The 19,263-nt window shown below is 52.9% G+C and overlaps 2 protein-coding genes across 3 annotated transcripts in view; both read right to left on the reverse strand.

Annotated features, from left to right (window-relative positions):
- DNAJB6 (DnaJ heat shock protein family (Hsp40) member B6) overlaps positions 1 to 19,263 on the reverse strand; it is a 55,679-nt gene that overhangs the window by 21,462 nt on the left and 14,954 nt on the right. For both annotated transcript variants that reach the window (XM_047763764.1, XM_047763766.1), the window contains exons 2-5: positions 14,960 to 15,050; positions 11,903 to 12,012; positions 10,110 to 10,169; positions 8,970 to 9,080 (exon numbers count right to left, since the gene is read on the reverse strand). In XM_047763764.1, the coding sequence (XP_047619720.1) occupies positions 8,970 to 9,080; positions 10,110 to 10,169; positions 11,903 to 12,012; positions 14,960 to 15,024 (346 nt within the window). In that variant the 5' untranslated portion in view covers positions 15,025 to 15,050. The remainder of the gene's footprint in view (positions 1 to 8,969; positions 9,081 to 10,109; positions 10,170 to 11,902; positions 12,013 to 14,959; positions 15,051 to 19,263) is intronic.
- Positions 2,594 to 7,387, reverse strand: LOC125117708 (uncharacterized). Its single transcript, XM_047763767.1, has one exon. The coding sequence runs from the start codon at positions 6,657 to 6,659 to the stop codon at positions 6,006 to 6,008; it is 654 nt and encodes a 217-aa protein (XP_047619723.1). The 5' UTR covers positions 6,660 to 7,387; the 3' UTR covers positions 2,594 to 6,005.

The following is a 19,263-nucleotide window of genomic DNA, read 5'->3' on the forward strand; positions in this document are numbered from 1 at the left end:
AACAAACACACTGTCCCACGAGGTACAGAAAACAGCCGCAAGCCTACAACAGCGCAACTCACACACGGAGCAGGAAAGCTCTCAGTGAGGCCAGGGCAGGAGGCGGCCAAACAAAGCCTCTCTCAAAGCAAGGAAATGGGCCCGGGAGGGAAACGGTCAGAGAAACTAGTCACTTTCTAGGTCTTAAGAAGACAGTGCTGGAGGAAGGAACACGTGCAACCCCAAGGCAGAGACCCACCGGCCAGCCCCGGGGGCACTGGGCGACCAGACCGTTGCCCAAAGTCTGCTCAGTCTGCAACTGAATCCCCACCTTTCCCAGTAAATGCCATCATTTAAAGACTGACTTTAAATTCACTTGCACGCTGCTCTGTGAGTAGGGCATACAGGCCCATTATTACAATATTTAGAAGGATAAACAGAAGGAGGTGTAAACTTTCAAGCTACAAACATTCCTTGAACTTTCTAGAGAGAATGCCTTCTGTGCAAATAAAACCCAAGCATTCCCTTTAGTCAGCTGCTTTTGACCTTATCATGGCCTACATCCCCGCAGGGGCCCATTCCCCATACGTGGCAAGTAATGAACACTCATCCAATGCCCACCCAAACACAGCTTAAACTCCCAGTGCAGCAATTTTCTCCATCACTCCCAAGACGTCACATTAGAAAGAACTGAACGGCCAAGCTGTAGCCTTCTCTACCCACACACGAATTCCTAAACCACGCTGTTCTCCTGCACTCTAGAATTTGGAATCAGATTGTGTCCTTCTGTGATTTTCTTTTTATTACTGCTGTTAACAATTAGTCCAGTTATAATTTCTTAAGGGTCATACAGCAACTAATTTTTTTTTTTGGTCTTTAGGGCTGCACCTGCAGCCTACAGAGGTTCCCAGGATAGGGGTCTAGTCAGAGCTGTAGCCGCCAGCCTACACCTCAGCCAGAACACAGGATCCGAGCCGCGTCTGCGACCTACACCACAGCTCACAGAAAGAAACACTGGATCCTTAACCCACCGAGTGAGGCCAGGGATCAAACCCACAACCTCATGGTTCCTAGTCGGGTTCGTTAACCACTTCGACACAATAGGAACTCCAAGCAACTAAATCTTTAAAGACTCTTCGTTCACGAGGCTTTTAAACTGGTGTCCATGTGATACCACTACTAACTGGTTTGAGCTGAGCCAAATTAAGACTTTCAATATTTATAAAATTATGTTCTTCAGAAGCTCTTTCAAGAGACAGTTGAGTAGTATGTTATGAGACCAAGGCCAGTAGTAGCTTTTCAGTTGCCATTTTCTTGTATCTTCAAAAAATCTTTTAACTTGCATATTTTCCATTAATATCACACAGCTTAAATAGGACTTTCTACAACTGAAGTAGTCACCAAATTTTAACGTGTAATTTCAGGTGTTAAAGCCACAACAGTTAACCCCGAAAAGTCTCATTTACAACTGGCATGGTCACACTGAAAAACACATTTTTCTTAAAAAAGTCATGCTTAGAATAACATGTTAAAAGGTGTTACTATGAGTTGAGATAAACCCTTACTGAGAGCTTTCCATTACTGGCTGCTGCTGTTTTGGCAGTATGCATCATGAAAGCATCTAGACAGAAATATTTATTTATAGGAAAAAGTGAAAGGAACCTAATTTTCCCAAAGAGTAAATAGGTCAGTAAATGGACACTGTGTTAAACGAGGCTTTTGAATGGTCACTGTTTCCGCTTTAGAAAAAGGCAGAGAACACCCCCCCCCCCCCAGCTATAATATCTGAACAGTGGACTGTCAGCTGGTGGCAGGACAAAGGTTGATTCCCCCCACCCCCCTTCCTAGCTCATTCAAGTTTTTCAAATTCTTATATTGCATGTTATATTATTATTTTGAGGTTAGAGAGGATAAATACATTTGTTTATATATACATATACCTTTTTTTTTTTTTTGGTCTTTTTGCCTTCTCTAGGGCCACTCCCACGGCACATGGCGGTTCCCAGGCTAGGGGTCTAAACGGAGCTGTAGCCACTGGCCTACACCACAGCCACAGCCACGTGGGATGAGCCGTGTCTACGACCTATACCACAGCTCACAGCAATGCTGGCTCCTCAACCCCTTGAGCAAGGCCAGGGATAGAACCGCATCCTCATGGATACTAATGGGATTCATTTCCGCTGAACCACAAAGTCTTAATGAGACATAACCGAATGTGCCACCCAGTACTCCTGCCTTCACTCCAGCAGGTGCAGGGGACACCACAGCCAGCTGCAGTGCCTACTGAAGGCAGAGGGCATGGGGCTCTGGTAGGAGGAGGCAGTTACCAGCCACGACCGCAGGCCCTGTCACAGAAACAGAGGCTGTCATGCCCGGGGGACCTCCTCCTAATCCGTCACGACGGGGCTGGGGCAGATACACTAAAAACACTACGGAGTTCCCATCGTGGCGCAGCGGTTAACGAATCCGACTAGGAACCATGAGGTTGTGGGTTCGATCCCTGCCCCTGTGCTCAGTGGGTTAACGATCTGGCGTTGCCGTGAGCTGTGGTGTAGTTTGCAGACGTGGCTCGGATCCCAAGTTGCTGTGGCTCTGGTGTAGGCCAGCGGCTACAGCTCCGATCAGACCCCTAGCCTGGGAATCTCCATATGCCGAGGGAGCGGCCCAAAGAAATAGCAAAAAAAAAAAAGACAAAAAAAAGAAACAAAAAACACTACGCACATCTTTGCTTCCTTGCCTCTTCACCCCCGAGTCATGTCACGTCACATGCAGACTCTGTGCCAGTGTCTCCACAGCGGGACATCCGAGGGCAAATCCAAGGGCCGCCCTCTTGTCTGGGGAAAGGTTGCAGCACAGTTATGGCCGCACAACTGTGACCTTGCCCTCGACTTTATCTGGCGAGGAAGTCGGGCTGAGGGAGCTCGGGAGGAGGGTGTCGAGGTGCGCAGGAGCAGCTTCCGTGTCAACTGAAGGGGCCGCAGGTTCCCAGCGACTGGGTGTGTCCCTGAGGGGCTGCTGGGTGAGGGCAGCGTGCACATCAGCAGACTGGCCTCCCCAGTGTGGCTGGGCCCCTCCCATCAGCCGAGGGGCTGGACAGACCGACCCTCCCGCAAACACAGGAGAGCGCTCCTGCCTGCTGGCCCTTGAACGGAAGGCCGCTGGCTCTTCCAGCGGGCGGCCTCGGGGCTCAAACCTGGGCTCAGCTCTGCAGACTCTGAAGGTGTCTGGCTCCTTAATTAAGCGAGCCGACTCCTTATATTGAATTACTTCAAGAAGAGATGCTGAGATACAGAAATACATACCCTGCTAGATCTGTCTCTCTGGGAACCTAAATACAGATGAGAAAACTTTCAGAGACATGGCCATGGTCACTCTGCCCGTGTCTTAGCCAGGTCTTTGTATATGGCAACAATGCCATGTTCTGAGACACGGATGCTGCGGGCAACAGGCACAGGCCCAAGATCTGACTCTTTCTGGGTTCCGGTCATCCTTGATGACCAGACACCTCTCAAACCACCTATGACCTCGCTCTTCTCTCGGAAATACCAAACCAAATCCATCCATGTGATTATTTACAAGATACTAAAACTGACAATGTAAGTAACATCAAACTCAAGACAAAAAATACAGTGAACTGGGTGTTGTGAAAAAACTGAGTGCAAAATGTGCCATACCTACCTACATAGAGAAAGACAAGAAAAAACTAAGTCCTGACAGGTTTAGAGCCATATGTCCTCTTCAATTTTACCAAAATTCAGTACCTGATGGAGTGAAGACCCACACCTAGTCAAGGGCCTTGGCCCACCCTGATGCCAGCAGGAGCAAAGCTAGGTGCCATGACTACATGCGACCAACCACCTTCGCCCAGGTCCTGAAGGAAAGCCTTCAGGGAATACAAACCCAAGCAGGGAGAGAGGCCTGCACTGTGACACCAGCCAGGCCCTTCAATCCACCAGGCCACACAGAACAACTGCACAAAAAGAAAAACACCACAAGCTCTAAGCAGCACCCTGGGCAGCTCGAACAAAGGAAAAGAGCCATGTTACACCACAGTTTCAAAGCGAAAATACAGCGACCCTTGGCAAAGGGGAAGCGCTCGAAATGCGAAGGCCTCTGGGAGCAGAAGACTTCAACGAGATGGTCTTGCAGTGACCCCGATACCACAGACTACAACCACTCCTTCACAACTCAAACCGCTCTCCATGTTCCGAAGCAGAAAAGAACGTGTCTGAAAGGAATCTCAAGTCAACAGAATCGGGAGCTAAGGAGAACTCGCCAGAGCATCACACGAGGTGCTGGGGTACACCTGTCCAGTGCCAAGCAGGAAGCACGTCGTCACAGGCACCAAATGAACGTGCTTTCCCCGCTCCAACACGATGATTCTGCTACAAAACAGAATTTCTTGCTACACTGTAGTCTGAGTTGGAGCCCTCCATTTTCTAATGGTACCAAAAATCTATCCAAATGGTCCTATTTCACCCACCCGAGAGCACCACCCCTCCCAGGAGGAACCTGGAGGTGACAGAGTCGCCCTCTGGCTGCATCACCTCTGCTGCCATCTTACCGCCTCACAGGTGGTGCTGCACCTGCTCAGCCTCCCTGCATGTGGGCAAGCCCACCTCGCCCTGCACCTGCGGCCACAGAGCCTCTCCAACTAGGGGGACCGAAATTCCAGAGGAAGGGACTGGGGGCACGCCCTGCAAGGGACGCAGGAATCCCTGACATAAAGACCCTCAGAGAACTTGAGGCAGGGTGCTGGCTTCCCCTGGGGGAACCAAACAGCTGAACTGCTCTGGGGGCCCAGAAAAGTTCTCAGAATGACCCTCTCCTCTCCTCCTGGGGGCGAGGGTGGGGGGAAGGGTCAGAAACCTAAAGCCCACCCTGATAAGCAACCGAAAGGCTGAGGCTCACCAGCATGGTACCTACCCGTGTTCGCTGCAGATGAGGTTTGTTCTGGCTGCGCCTGCAGCATGCAGAAGTTGCTGGGCCAGAGATCAGATCCACCATAGCAGTGACAAGGCTGCTAAGGCACCAGGAAACTCCCTAGCAGCTAATTTTCAGTTAAAGTGAATTCCTTTCAAATGCGCGCTCCACATGCAAGAGTCCCCAAATACACAGAAGAGCACTTCCTGCTAAGACCATCATCTCACCAGATCACAACACCCCCGCCAGAGTGGGGCGGGAGGGGGGGGTGGGGACAAGCAGGGGCCCAGAGGGTTCCTCCAAGACCGGGGGCTGAACTGGGGCTTTGCAGTCAGTTCAAAGCCACAGGAAAAGTACCTTAACAACTCCTGCAGGAAACCTAAGCCCTGTTTCTGCGGGGCCTTGGAGTCCTGCTCCCTGCCTTCTTCCCGATCACACGCGTGTGGGGACGTGCAGCACCAAGCACAGCTGCAGCTCTCGGTCCCCTGCAGGGCCGCCCACACTGCTGCACCTCTACCATCGCCGTGCGCTAGGCTGGCCTGACCTTCTCTCGGCCTCATCTCAAAGCGTCCCTTCTCTCCCCTTTCGGAACGTGTTGCTTCTCAACCGTGCAGACAGCTCCCTACACGTGAGAGCACATCCCGTGCAATTCCTAACCTCCAGGGCCAAGGAACACAACCTCACTGGAATACAGGGCCTCTGCGGACCACGCAATCACGACGGGCTCAGGGGCCCCATCCCAAATCGCCAGTGTCCTCACCGAACGGGAAAACCGCACGGGGACACACTTGCAGTGGGGACTCCATGGGAGATGCCACCTGCATGCCAAAGACCATGAGAAGCCAGCAGGAGCTAGAATGAGGCCTGGAGAGGGAACCAGCCCTGCCCACACCCTCGTCTCAAACTTGCGGCCTCCGGCGTGGAGCTTAGCTCTCAGAGTAGCCGCAGGACACTGGCTCGGCATGGCTTCCAGGCTCCATAGGCACTGCTGGGGGGGGGGGGGGCCGGGCTGCAGCCAGAGGGCAGAGGCTCCCAGGGCCCCCCACCCCTGTTGGTTCAGTCACCTCCAAGCTGGCGGGCACTGGCAGCAGATGTGCTTTATTCTACATACACTTTCGGTGGTGGAGGCCGGTGCCTCGCGGGAGAGGCGGCAGGGGCGCGAACAGAGCCAGGAGCTCAGGCCCACTGTCCTCGCCCGGCAGCTCCTCGCCCGGCAGCTCCTCGCCCAGCAGCTCCTCGATGAGCTCCTCCGGGTCCCCAGGACTGGCCTGGGCCTCGTCCTCACTGGAGACAAACTCCAAGTCCTCGCTCGGGGACCCGCCCCCGCCCCCGCTGCAGCCCTCGCTGGGCTCAGTGTCACTGAGGAGCTCAAGCTCCTCGCTGGAGATCACGTCCAGAGCCTCACTGTCCTCGTCGCTCTGGCTGTCCTCCACTGCCTCCTCCTCAGGCTCCAACTCCTCGCTGGCCGCCTCCTCGAAGCCTGGGGGAAGAACGGCTGGCTCACTACCTCCCCGGGGGCGGCGCGCCGCCTGCACTGCTCCAGCCCTGCCCCTGCACTGCCTCCCGCCTGGGCTCCCAGCCCGGGCTGCCCCCGAGCTAAAACAAACCCGCCCTCTGGCAGATTTGGGCTTTAGAACTTGGTCCGGGCCCCTCGCCTGAGGGTACATGTCACTGACCTGGCCTCCCAAACAGTCTCTCTGGCTACGACGCGAATGGGCAAAGGGACAGGTGCCAGAGGCTTTCCTACAGCAGGACATCGCTTTACTGGGACGCCACCCTTTACAGTCAACCCCTGAACAGGCTGTCCCCCGAGGTACGAACCCTTACTCGTGTCTCCCACTCCCAGGGCCTGCGGCTGCAAACGTGGGGAGGACGACACGGAGTCAGCTGGCCTCGGAGGTCCTGCCCGACCCCCCACCCGTCTAGAGCCAGGATTCAGGGCCTTCCCAGAATCGGCAGCCCCGCGTCCTCTGCTCCCAGTGTGACACGCTCACGGCGGGCTCCCGGGCACAGAACCGCTTCCAGTCTGTCCCACACGCCTCCCACCGGCTCTGTGGTTCAAGTTTCCTCCTCTTCCATCTGGGGAGTCTGAAGTCAGACGTGGGGTTTCATCAAATGATAAATGCAAACTGAAGCTCAAAATGTCTTCTAGCAAATTCTGAGCTACATTTTTGGTGTGGGGGGCACACAGGAGAGGGAGAAAGTCGGTGGAGTGAAAACCTAAGAAAATAACGCACGGCTATAAATGGGCATCACCCCAGGGTTGAGTCGACAGGGTCTGGCTCCGGACATCCAGACCCAACGCTGCCAAAGCAGAGGCCCCGGGCCCTAGGTCCGCTTGGACCTGCACGAGACCTACCGCCAGCAGGCTGCGCCGTTACTTCATACATGTAGTAGCCGTGGAGCAAGGCCTTTTCCTGACTGTAAATCCTGAGGGCCTGAAAATGGAAGTCGCCTACAACGCCTACGAGAACGGATGGGACAAGTATCACTCCACGCCAGTCCCGAGAAACCAGGAGGTGCCCACTGCTCCAACAGGAACGTCTAGTACTGGCTTCCAGAGCTACAAGGACTGGGCTCTGAGCCCAAGAGCAAGACGCCTGCTGCCCGCCTCTCCCGAATACACAGAAATATCTGCTCGGATGAGGTGAGCAGCACGAGGCGGGACGCTCTCATGTACAAACTACATCCAATTCTAGAAAGAGCTGCTCAAGGACAATCATTTTTAACAGGAAAGCTTGGCCCAAGGGAAACACAACTTGGCCGCCATTCAAGCACAAATGGGCTCTTTCCGTGTACGTTGCCAGGCACGGGCTCGGGGAGGGCAGCCTGCCCTGGCATCCTTCCCACCCCCAGCCCTTAAGGACCCGCCACCCCACGGCAGAGGCTGGGCCAACCTCGCCCAACACTGCCCTGCTCCCCTGAAACAACACATCTGGAGCTTGCTTCGAGGCTGTGATGAGCCACAAAGCTCATTCCAAGACTGGAAAGATCTTTAAAAGTCCGTGTTTTTCTTACGCTAAGATTTCCTAAATACATGAAGGACAATTAATAAAGGACACATGATTCTATTTCATATCCTATGTTTGCGTTTAACGACAGCAGTTACGAATGCAAGGAAAGTCCTCAAAAAGGTTACACAGTCCCCCGCCCGCCCCACAGGACCGCTCCCCTGGCTTAGCTCGTGCTGTTCCATTTGTCCCTGAATCGGCTCACATACACTCGTTTACACACACAGCCCTCCCCGCAGGCTGCTTTCTTAAAAAGTCAGGCCACACCATGCTGAAAAGTTAGGAAAGTCCGAGCCGCGCCTGATGGCAACTGGAGGACTGCGGCTCCTGCGAGGCCCGGCACTGGCCAGGCACCAAGGCGCCTTGGTCCTCCCCGCGCCGCAGCGGCTGGCGCTGTGTGCAGACAGCTCCCCGCCTGAGGCTGCAGGTGGAGCTCAGTCTTTTCAACCAGCTGTGGGCCCTGAAGGGGGCAGACCAGAACGCGTCTCCCCTCAGGTAGACAGAGCTCACAGCGAACCCGGCCCTCCCAGGTCACCCAGCAACCAACTGCCCGCAGGAGGCAGGAGTCCGGAGCCCGACGCAGGCCGAGCCCGGAGCGCGCGGCGCAGCTGGTGGGAAACCCTCCCTACGTGACACAGCCGCTCTCCTTCAGCACAGCGCTTCCCCAAACACCACCGCCGAGACGCCCTGCTCCAGCCGTGTCCGCAGTCGGGAAATCCAGCAAGTGTGCACACCAAATGTTTAACCAGACTATACGCAGCAAACGCACAGAGAGTTCACTGTCCATCAGAAACGGCACTTCCGAGCCCCCAGTGTCCACATCCTTCCCACGGCTAAACGAGGCAACAAGAGGAGGTTAATTAGAGCCAAACGCAACCGAGGAAATGAACGCAGTCAAGCTCTGGTGGTCTTGGTGTGCAAGCTGTAAATTCAGGAAAATCTTCCAGAGGGAGAGGGACTGCACTGCCCAGACAGCACGTTCAAGGACAGCGATCAGCCCAAAGGGTCCTCGTGAGCCGCAGACACACCTCAGCAACCTCGACCCACACAACTTACCGAAGAGGTCGAAAGAAAATGGATCCCTTCCACCAAAAAATTCCCTGAAGACGTCATCTGGATTTCGGAATGTGAAGCCGAACTCAAACGGACTGTCGAAATGGCTTCCACCTGCAGAAGCAAGCGCTGCTCTCAGTTACACGTTCTCTGCACCGTGATACAGAGCATGACCTAAGCAGGAAACGGCGTCATAAACCTGACGCTCCTGAACTGCACACGGCGCCCCCGTGGGGACTTCCTCGCCGTCTCTGAAATTTAATCAGCACACAACTGATTTAATTAAGTCAATTAATTCAATTATGCTACTTCTATTTTTTGTTATGAAACTTTAGGTTACCACCAAGCAGGTGAAAATCACACATAAATGACTTGCGTATAGTTGGTCTGGAGCACGGCCGTCCAAATGCTTAGTGCAGAGCCGGCAGAACAGCAGATCGCTGCAGGAATTTTTCACCAAAAATACAAGTCCAGGCCTCACCACCAGAGGTAGTTACTATGGCAGTGACTTTGGCTTTTCACTAGAATCTGGGGTTTTCGGTTTGTTTGTTTTGGGTTTTGTTCTTGTTTTCTTTTTAGGGCCACACCTGCAGCATATGAAATTCCCAGGCCAGGGTCGAAGAGGAGCTGCAGCCACCAGCCTCCACCACAGCCACAGCCGCGCCAGATCTGCGACCTACGCTGCAGCTTAAGGCGATGCCAGATCTTTAATCCCTGAGCACAGCCAGGGACTGAACACATATCCTCACGGACCCTGTGTCGGGTTCTTAACCTGCTTAAGTTCTTAACGGGAACTCCAGAATCTGTTTCTTAAATCCTAAGGCTATTCTGACATAACATCGGGTACTGACTGCGAGGTACACACTCACCTCACAGTGAGGTGAGTGGTACCGTAAAGTTTAATGCCATTTCACGGTTTACAAAAAGTGCATCAACGTACGCTTTCCAGTGTACCAAAATGTTTCTAGGCTTTTCCAGCACATCAATCTCCCCTTCCTTTCCCAGCACAGCCCGCTCCCTGGACTGCATCTGTACTTACTGGAAGACAACTGTCCAAGAGGAGTAGCACACTGAACCCCCAGACACCCTGTCATCAGACCACATCCTCATCTGGCTCAGAAAAACCAACATGAACACACGTACCTCCACTGCCACCGTTCAATCCTTCTTTGCCGTATTTGTCATAGATGTCCCGTTTTTTCGCTAGAAATTTAAAAAGACACGTCAGGAAAGACCAAGTTCTTTTCCCTCAAAATTCAATCAAGTGTTTCCAAAGTCACACACACGTTTCACGCTCAGTTTTAAGGAGCTGGGGCTCCCGCAGGAAATGACGAGGGGAAGAGAAAGCATCGAGCTGCGCTCCTTCCCAGAATCAAGGCTCAAGACACTGGTCTCTGCTGCTCACAGCCACGCCGGCCCGTCAAAACCACGCCGCCAAGTGGCTAAAGCGTTCCGACCCTAGAAATGCACCTTCCTACAGCAAAGTCCAACTGGAGGACGAGAGAAAACAGCAGGGCTTGGTGAGGGCAGGAAGTGGATGAACTGAGAGCCCAGGCTGCGGCTACCCTCCTGGCAAGGCCACAGCCCAACCTGGCCTTGATGCTCTCTGTCCCTGGGGTCCTACCTTTTATGTTCCAGAATAAAAGACTACGATGCAGCCCTTCCCAGACATAGACTCTTTTTTCTCCTGGGGCCTGCGGAAGGGCCAGGCATCAAACCTGGGCCACAGGGAACTCCCACCCGGGCTCTTTTGACGCCATGTGTATTCCCCTAAAACCTCATGTGCTACAAAACTGTGCAGTAAAATAACAGACGTTACAGGTGAAATAAGTGTAGAAGCAGACCATTTAGAGCCAATTTTTGGTCATCAGAGCCTTACAAGATCAGTAACTGTGCATCTGGGAAGGTAAGTCCTGGAACTGAAGGCTGCCTGAGAGAACATGAAAGATACACTCTCCCTCAAAAATACAAACCCAAACGAAACACTACCCAGCATTTTTATGGGCATTTAAGGCTTCTCTTTCAGCCAAAAATCAAGTTTGAATTTAATCCTCCACTTTTCTAATACCCTTGGTCTGTGAAATCCACAAATTTGGGTGTGCTGGGCAGGAGCACAAACAAGACAATGACAGTAACACGAACAAACAGCTGCTGGTGCAGTGAGACGTCTGGGCCTCCTCTGCCAATGCGGAGGGGGAGGGTCATCAGCGGAGCAAACAAGGATGGCCACATGCTCTTAGCTGTTAACCTGGGGGGACAGGTACACAGAGCCCAGTTCTACAGCCCAACGTCTAACAGTGAACCTGACCACAGGCAGCTGCTCTTGCAGCAAGTGTCCCCTGCTGCGCTCAGTCTCCAAGCTCTGAAATGCCTCCGCCTTGACTCACAGCAGGCCATCCAGTGCTGCTTCCTGGCAAGGTGGCGTCCGCGGCTTTCCAGTTTTCGTGCGAGTCCCTGCAGTCTTCTCCGGATCCCAGGACCCACACGCGAGGCTTTTCTCACCAAGAACCCAGTGATTCGTTCTATGTGGCCAACAGCTACCTTCTGCGTGATCCATGAAACTACGGCAACGGCCCTGACTCGGCCGACTGACAGCCAGGTGTCCAGTCTGAGCCTCAGCTGCACACACAAGGCACTGTCCCCTGAGGAAGGAACCCTCTCCAGCCCTAAGTGGCATCTGGATGCCACTACATCAGCAGAGCGACGGGAGCGAGGGGTCGCGCAGTGACCCGAGTCCTGTCAATCCTCAGCCCAGCGGTCGGGATGGCTTTAAAGGGACGGCCTGAGGAGCGAGTGGGAGGCTCCCCTACCTGGGCTGCCGGGAACAGGGATGTCGCGTGTGCACACACAAACGCTCTCCGGAAAGGCCACACCTCACTCAGCCACAGCCTCGGTCCGAGGCCCGGGGAGGGTCCGGCCCACACGGGGCTACTCACCGTCTGATAACACCTCATACGCCTCAGCAACCTGCTTGAATTTTCTCTCTGCTTCTTCTTTATTCTCCGGATTTTTATCTGGATGCCACTTCAGTGCCAGTTTCCGATACCTTAAAACAGAATGAAAGGGTACTGATCACAAAATCTCCACGGGCTCTGAGACATCAATAAGCAAGAACATGGCTCTGGAGCTGCAAACTAGTCACAGTAACATCAGCTGCTACGGTAACATCTCCCTTCCCCCAGGAGAAACTAAACACACTCTAAAATCCAGACGCTGTCATTCACACCAACTTCAAGAGAGAAGAAAATGTCACGATGTCTGAGGGCCAGCGTGTGCACAGAGCACCTCCAGGTGCGTGCAAAGGCCCTGACCACGGAGAGGAGAGACCCAACACGACTGTCCTCGTCCCCGCGTCCCCCTCCCCTCTCCAGCCCGCTGCCTGAGTATCTTCGGCCACAGCACAAATATTCCAGCAGCTTCCACAAGGTCAGTCTGCTCCAAGGTTCCAATTAATACTAACAAGCACATGCTATCCAAATCCAAATCCAAAAAAAAAAAAATTCCTCTTTTCTAGTCAGAGAAACATAAGCAGCATACATTTGAGAGGGCACATGGTGGGGGGGTGCCCCTTAAAACCTAAGACTAGAACAAGAACAGACAGCCCTTTTAAAGCTTGGCAAGTTTTAATGCAAGGCTGCTGTGGTTCAATTAAATTACAGCATTTTAATCAAAAACCTCAGCTTACCTTATCTATAATGTTAAAACAGCACTCTTAAATTACTGTGGACCTAATCACGAAGTAGCACACCAAAACCCCAAACATGTATAAGCCTCCAATTATAAAAATGGCAAACCATTTAAAAGACTCAACAGAAGGAACCAATGGTTTGTGCTTAGTGCACTCATTAAGAACGAAGAAATGGGGAGCTCCCTGGTGGCTCAGTGGATTAAGGACCTGGTGTTGTCACTGCTGCGGCTCTGTCACTTCTGTGCCATGGATTCGATCCCTGGCCTGGGAACTGCCACATGCTCGGACATGACCAAAAAGAAAATGAAAAAGGAGAACAGTATGAGAACCTAGGATAAATTTCAGTTGTCTGTGCCTCGTGAAAGAGAACCAGTTTTTTAGGTCCAGGGCCTGACAGCTTAAGTTAAGGGCTGTTCACGGTTTCCATGGTGGACGCGCAGGCTGAGGGTGGCCTCTGCGCACCACGGCCTCAGCGCGGGGAGCTCTCACTCAGGTGGAGGGAGGTGCACAGCCTGGGAGTCAAACGCAGCAAAGACCACAAGCTGTGCGGCAGGGCGCGGGGATGGCAGTCCTCAACGCAAGTGCCCTGATCCCCTCCCAGCAACACGTGGACTGTCTGGATCATGCGTGCTGCCCACAACTACAACCTTCTCATTAAAAATAGAACAGGCCGCAGGAGCTCCCGCTGCAGTGCAATGGGACCGGCCATCTTGCAAGCACTGGGACACAGGTTCGGTCCCAGCCCGGCATAGTGGGTAGAGCAGACCACAGACTCTACCCCCGGCCTGGGAACCTCCACATGCCCCAGGTGCAGCTTTAAAAAGAAAAACGTGCTGCAGCAGTTTAACAGTCCAGCACTATCTGTGCAGTGGCTGGAGTCGCTGCTGAGGCACAGGTGCAATCCCGGCCTGGTGCAGTGGGTTAAGGATCTGGCGTTGCTGGGGAACTTCCATGTGCCATGAGCCCAGAAATAAATAAGTAGCCTAAATTCTGGTCCCAGTCAATAGTTATTCAGCTGTACACTTAATAGAAAAATCTTGCTTCTTTCCAAAGTAACAGCATTTTCTAAATTCGCACATCCAAGTCATCCCAGAGACACTGACAGGCACACAAAGGCGTGGTTCTCCACCAGTTAATAAAAGTGCTGTGCACGCCACCCTTTACTCAACAACAGCACGGTATTTCCGGCTGTACCAAAGCTGGTCCTGGTTGTAACCATGACTGGCTTTGAGAAAGCCCCCAGCCCACTGGTGACACAGCTCTAAGGTACATCCTTGGCCACCTGGTCCCACCTGAGCAGGCTGTTCCTACTGTTTCTTGGCCAAGGTTTGACACAAGGATGTTGTGCCAGCAGCTTCAGGCATGCCCAACAGAGCAGTCAACCTGCTGTACTAGCTGAGCATTTTTAAATGAACTGCTTGGTTCAAAAACCTTTAATTTCCATCAGACCTACTAGGTCGAATAGCACAGACTTCCTTATGTCTTAATAAAAAAGCCACTTCTGGGAGTTCATGCCGTGGCTCAGCAGAAAGAAATCTGACCAGTATCCATGAGGATGCAGGTTTGATCCCTGGCGCCACTCGATGGGTTAAGGATCTGGTGTTGCTGTGAGCTGTGGTGTTAAGTCGCAGATGCAGGTCCAATTCGACCCCTAGCCTGGGAACCTCCACATGCTGTGGGTGTGGCTCTAAGAAGACGAAATAAATAGCTAGCCAAGTTCCCACAGCACTAACTGGCACCTGCTTCCCAACCGCTCCAGGCTTACTCGTTAGTCGGGAACTACGCTCACAACCTGCACAAACTAAGGACATCCTCTGCTCGGCACTCCTGTCAAATTAAACAGACCCCCATCTGTGACCTGAGACAGGTGGCTCATGGGAGCCAGGCCCTGCCACAAAGCCGCAGGTGGCACAGACAGGGTGCAGGACCAGAATGGAGGGAGTCACGCAACGGGGGAGACACTACGCCAAGGACTGGAGTGGCAGGTGGGACGAGCGCCAAGGTCACAGTTTGGGGATGACTTCACATCCTAAGTTTTTGATCTAATTCCAGCAAAACTGGAATCCACTGTCCCAAGGCAAAGTAATAAAGGAAACCACGTGACCTTCTCCCCAAATGGCAAGTGGTTAAGGTGGGTGTAGGTGTGACAAGGCAAGCTTGAACCGGCTAGCTGCCTCAACTGAAAACTGGATCAGGGCATTCCAAGACTGCCCGACGCTACCTGCCACAGGCACTGTGAAGTGACATGACAATGACCAGCGTACAATTGCAAAGATTTTTTTATTTCAGAAATAGAATTACTTACGCCTTTTTAATATCCTCGGCTGAGGCATGTCTCTGCACGCCTAGAACTTCATAGTAATCCACCATGTTTTAACAGGCTGTTGGAACCAGTCCTGCAATCAGAAACCTGTGGTCAGAGACAAGGCTGCCAAGGCTGGGCTGGCCGTGGGGGTGGGGACAGAGCAGGAGAGGGAGGGGTCACCTTGCCCAGGCACTGACCACCAGCCTGTGGGGCTGGGGCCTCGTCTGGGACCTGATCGCAAGGCTCATGCCCCAAGACCCTTCTTGACCAGGGCGGGGGGGGGGGGGGGGGAACACCCAGACACAGGACCTCTGAAATAGACTAAGAATAGCCTAAACTAAATAAAACTGACAGGTGACTGTGGCCGAACTGGTGCCACGGGCACCAGCCAACACGCCCCTGGTCAATGTTGTGTTTTCTGGATACAGGCTGTGTGCCGGGAGCTTCAGTGCCCGCCTCAATCCCTGCACTCCTGTGCCAGGCACTGGGCAAGCCTGTGAGCCACCTGATGAACACAGTGTCCCTGCCCTGGGCAGGCCACACAGAAACACCTTCCACAGTCAGGCACCCTCACCAGGGACCAGTGCCCGCCCACTGTCCCATCCCCACAGAGAAAAAGGAAACAGCTCTGACTCAAGGCTATTCCTGCAACTGCCCCCCTCTGGCCTCACCATGCCAGGTCAATCTGACAGGAAAATAAACAGATGGTCCCCCTGCTGTCAGTACTGATGAGGAAGTGCCCTAAGGTGGTGCCCTCAGGGGCACCAGCAGCAGAGACCTGCTGCGCCTCCTGCAGGGGCAGGACCACGAGCCCCCCCCCACCACCTCTAAGAGAACTCAGCCTCAGCTGCCACACACCAAACACAAACTACACGTGTGTCCCTCTCAGGACGGGAAGTCCAACCACTGACTTCTTTAAATCTACTGGCTAAAATACTTCGTTAAACCAATGACTGACCAAAAAGGCCTATTCCACAAAAGAGGACAAAACCATTTCACCCAATAAGGCAAGCTCTTCCGTCAAGCAACTGTGCCCAAAACTGAAGCTAGGTTTTCTATAATCTTCCCCAAAAGTCTAGTATCAAATTTTCAAAGAAATGTTTTAATTGTAAACAAATACATGAGATCACAACCTCCGCGAGGCCAGGGTGCTGAGGCTGAACAACACTGAGGTTAACTAACTTCACAACTGGGAACATTCCCTGCCTCAAAGCAGGATGCACAGGGGCATGACAGTCCTACTCCCGACACTGGGAGCAACGCTGGTGGGGAAAAGCATCACGACAGACAGGTCCACCTGTTCCCGGGACTGTCCGCAGGGCGGGGCACACCTCTGCCCTTGCACCCCCGTCACAAGCTTAGAGGAACTCCACGTAAAAGGGTCGGAGAGAAGATGAGATCCCCTTGGTACCGGTCCAGGGACCTGATGCAAAAAACAACTTCAAAGTATCGGAAGATACTCCAACCCAGAAAGCCCTCCTGTGTTTTCAGGGCGGGCCTGGCTTCTGCGGCACAGGAAGCAAAGGGCTGTCTGGGGTGGAGGGCCACAGGGTGACGTGGGCTCCTCAAAAGGCTCTAAGTGCAAGAAAAGGCGGCGAGAAAAACTCTTGCCACGGAACTGCAAAGGGGACACCCCTGGGAATGCAAAATGGAATGTCTCTACCTTCACTAGCCTGCGTTGCCCCAAGCTCTCCCAAACCACCAAATCGCAGGGGGAGTATCTCTACAGCCCAGGTCACAGACTCCAGCAGAAAACATAATCCCTGCTGAAGATGAGCTGACAAGCACAAGGAAAGCAACAGGGTGAGTAAGAGCTAGGTAGAATACCTCCAAGAAAGCGAAATAAGAACCACCCAACAGGTTCGTAACTCACACTGACGTTATCATAAAATAGTGACAGTAAGAACGGAAACCACGCGGGGGGCGGGGGGTCCCTGCTGTTCCAGAAGTCATCCTCATCCTAACTACAGAAACATCAGCATGGCCACTGGAATCTAAAAGCAGTGATGTGGCAGCGAGGCCTGAAAAAATTTCCTGTGAGGGAGAGGCACGTGGAAACAGTAAGACGGTAAAACACAGTATCGCCGAAGAAAAGCAGGAGGCCGAGGTCAAGGGGCGCGAGGTGACAGCGGAACTGGCCCAGCCCTCTCCAGAGCTCATCACTCCCAGGGCCAACGCCTCCTCTCTCCCAGCGCGATGGGTTTACGGTGTAAACCTGACATTCTGACCCGTGTATACTACACGGACTACAGTCAAATTACTGCACACGGCCACCACCTCAGACACCGCTTCTCTCCCGTGCGGAGAACACCTAGGACCTCCTCCCAACAGCCTTCGAGGTGCGTGACGGCATTACTACCAGAGAAACTCCCGCCAAGCAGGCGCTCGCTCCCGCGACCTGCCCCGTGTCTCCCCTTCTCGTCTGGGCACCGGCTGTACCTCCGACAGACCGTGCTCCGTCCCCAGGGGCGCACTCTCGCCTGCTTTGTTTCTCAGAGCACCGCCTTCTCCGACGCCACGTGTAAGACGCAGCTTCTGCCCTTCCGAGTCTGGCTGATTTCACACAGCACACCACCCGCCAGGTTCCTCACGCGTGCTAGGATCTCCCACTTTTTTTTTTTTTCTTTTTTAGCTATTTCTTGGGCCACTCCCGCGGCATATGGAGGTTCCTAGGCTAGGGGTCCAATCGGAGCTGTAGCCACCGGCCTACGCCAGAGCCACAGCAACGCGGGATCCGAGCCGCATCTGCAACCTACACCACAGCTCACGGCAACACCGGATCGTCAACCCACTGAGCAAGGGCAGGGACCGAACCCGCAACCTCATGGTTCCCAGTCGGATTCGTTAACCACTGCGCCACGACGGGAACTCCTCTCCTACTTTTTTAAGGCTGAGTAATACTCTGCTCTGAGGGTCAGGTCACTTTGGGGCCTCTCACCATCTGGGGGCACAGAGAGCTCTAGGCTATTATCTGGGCAGCCGCAAGGAGCGCCCGCAGCTAAAACGGAAGGCTACACACTCGCAGAAGACACAGCTGAGCAAGCAAGCTGAGAGACAAACCCTGACGGTATCAGTTATACGCGGCATCCACAAGAGCAGAGACAGTACGATGGCGGTCCCCGCGGGCCGAGGGACTACGCTAGGGAGACCTAATGCCTAGCAGAGCGACTACTGCCAACAGTGCCTGTCACACACTCTGGTGCTAAGACGCTAGGCCCCAAATGTCCTCGGGGCAAAACAGAAATGATACTTTCATAATGAGAGTGTCCGCTAACTCAGGTGTAACCACAATGCAACAATATAAATGATTCCAACCAGCATGTCATCTCAAATCAACTACATCTCAATTTCTAAAAACAAAGTTTTAAAAAGAAAACGGAGGCCATTCCCGTTGTGGCTCCAACTAGCACCCGTGAGGTCGTGTGTTCAATCCCTGGCCTCGCCCAGTGGGCTAAGGATCTGGCCTTGCCATGAGCTGTGGTGTCGGCCACAGGTGCAGCCTGGATTCCACGTGGTTGTGGCTGTGGAGCAGGCTGGCAGCTGCAGCTCTGATTTGGCCTAGGAACCTCCACATGCCACACGTGAGGCCCTAAAAGAGAAAAATCAAGAAAAATCAAGAGGGCGGGCTGCACAAGTGTACTTTTTGAGGAAAAAAGCATAGAAAAGAGTGTAAAAAGGCTTTTTTTTTTTTAACAAAAACTTAGCCTTAACAAAACCCTTGTAGCAGGCATTAATTCTCAGTGTTCTATAAACATCAATTCAATTCAAATACTTCAATAAAACAATAACTAAAGACTGAAGACACCCTAAAAGCAAGCTTGTTTCTCCAGCTAACTGAGCTGTTAACTGACAGACGCTGGGTAAGGTCAAAGTGCACCTCACGTACCTTCACTTCATTCAAACTGAAGTTCTAAGACACTACAATTGACCTTTGGGTAACTAAGTCTGAACCGCACAGGTCCACTTGTATGCAGATTTTTTTCAGCGAATATACTGGTGGAGTTTCCATTCTGAAGCAACAGTATCAGCGGTGTCTTGGGAGCACTGGGACGTAGGTTCGATCCCCAGCCCGGCACAGTGGGTTAAGGATCCAGGGTTGCTGCAGCTTAGGGGGCAGCTGTGGATCACAGTTGATCCCTGGTCAGGAACTTCACATTGCCATGGGGTGGCCAAAAATGGGGGAGAAAACTGGTAAATTTTTTGGAGATTTGCAACAACCTGAAAAAACTCACAGCAAAAGCATGTACCTAAAAATATTGAAAAAATTTAGGAAAAGTTACATGTCACAAATGTAAAATGCATAC

Source organism: Phacochoerus africanus, chromosome 16, assembly GCF_016906955.1.
Source record: "Phacochoerus africanus isolate WHEZ1 chromosome 16, ROS_Pafr_v1, whole genome shotgun sequence".
NCBI lineage: Eukaryota > Metazoa > Chordata > Mammalia > Artiodactyla > Suidae > Phacochoerus > Phacochoerus africanus.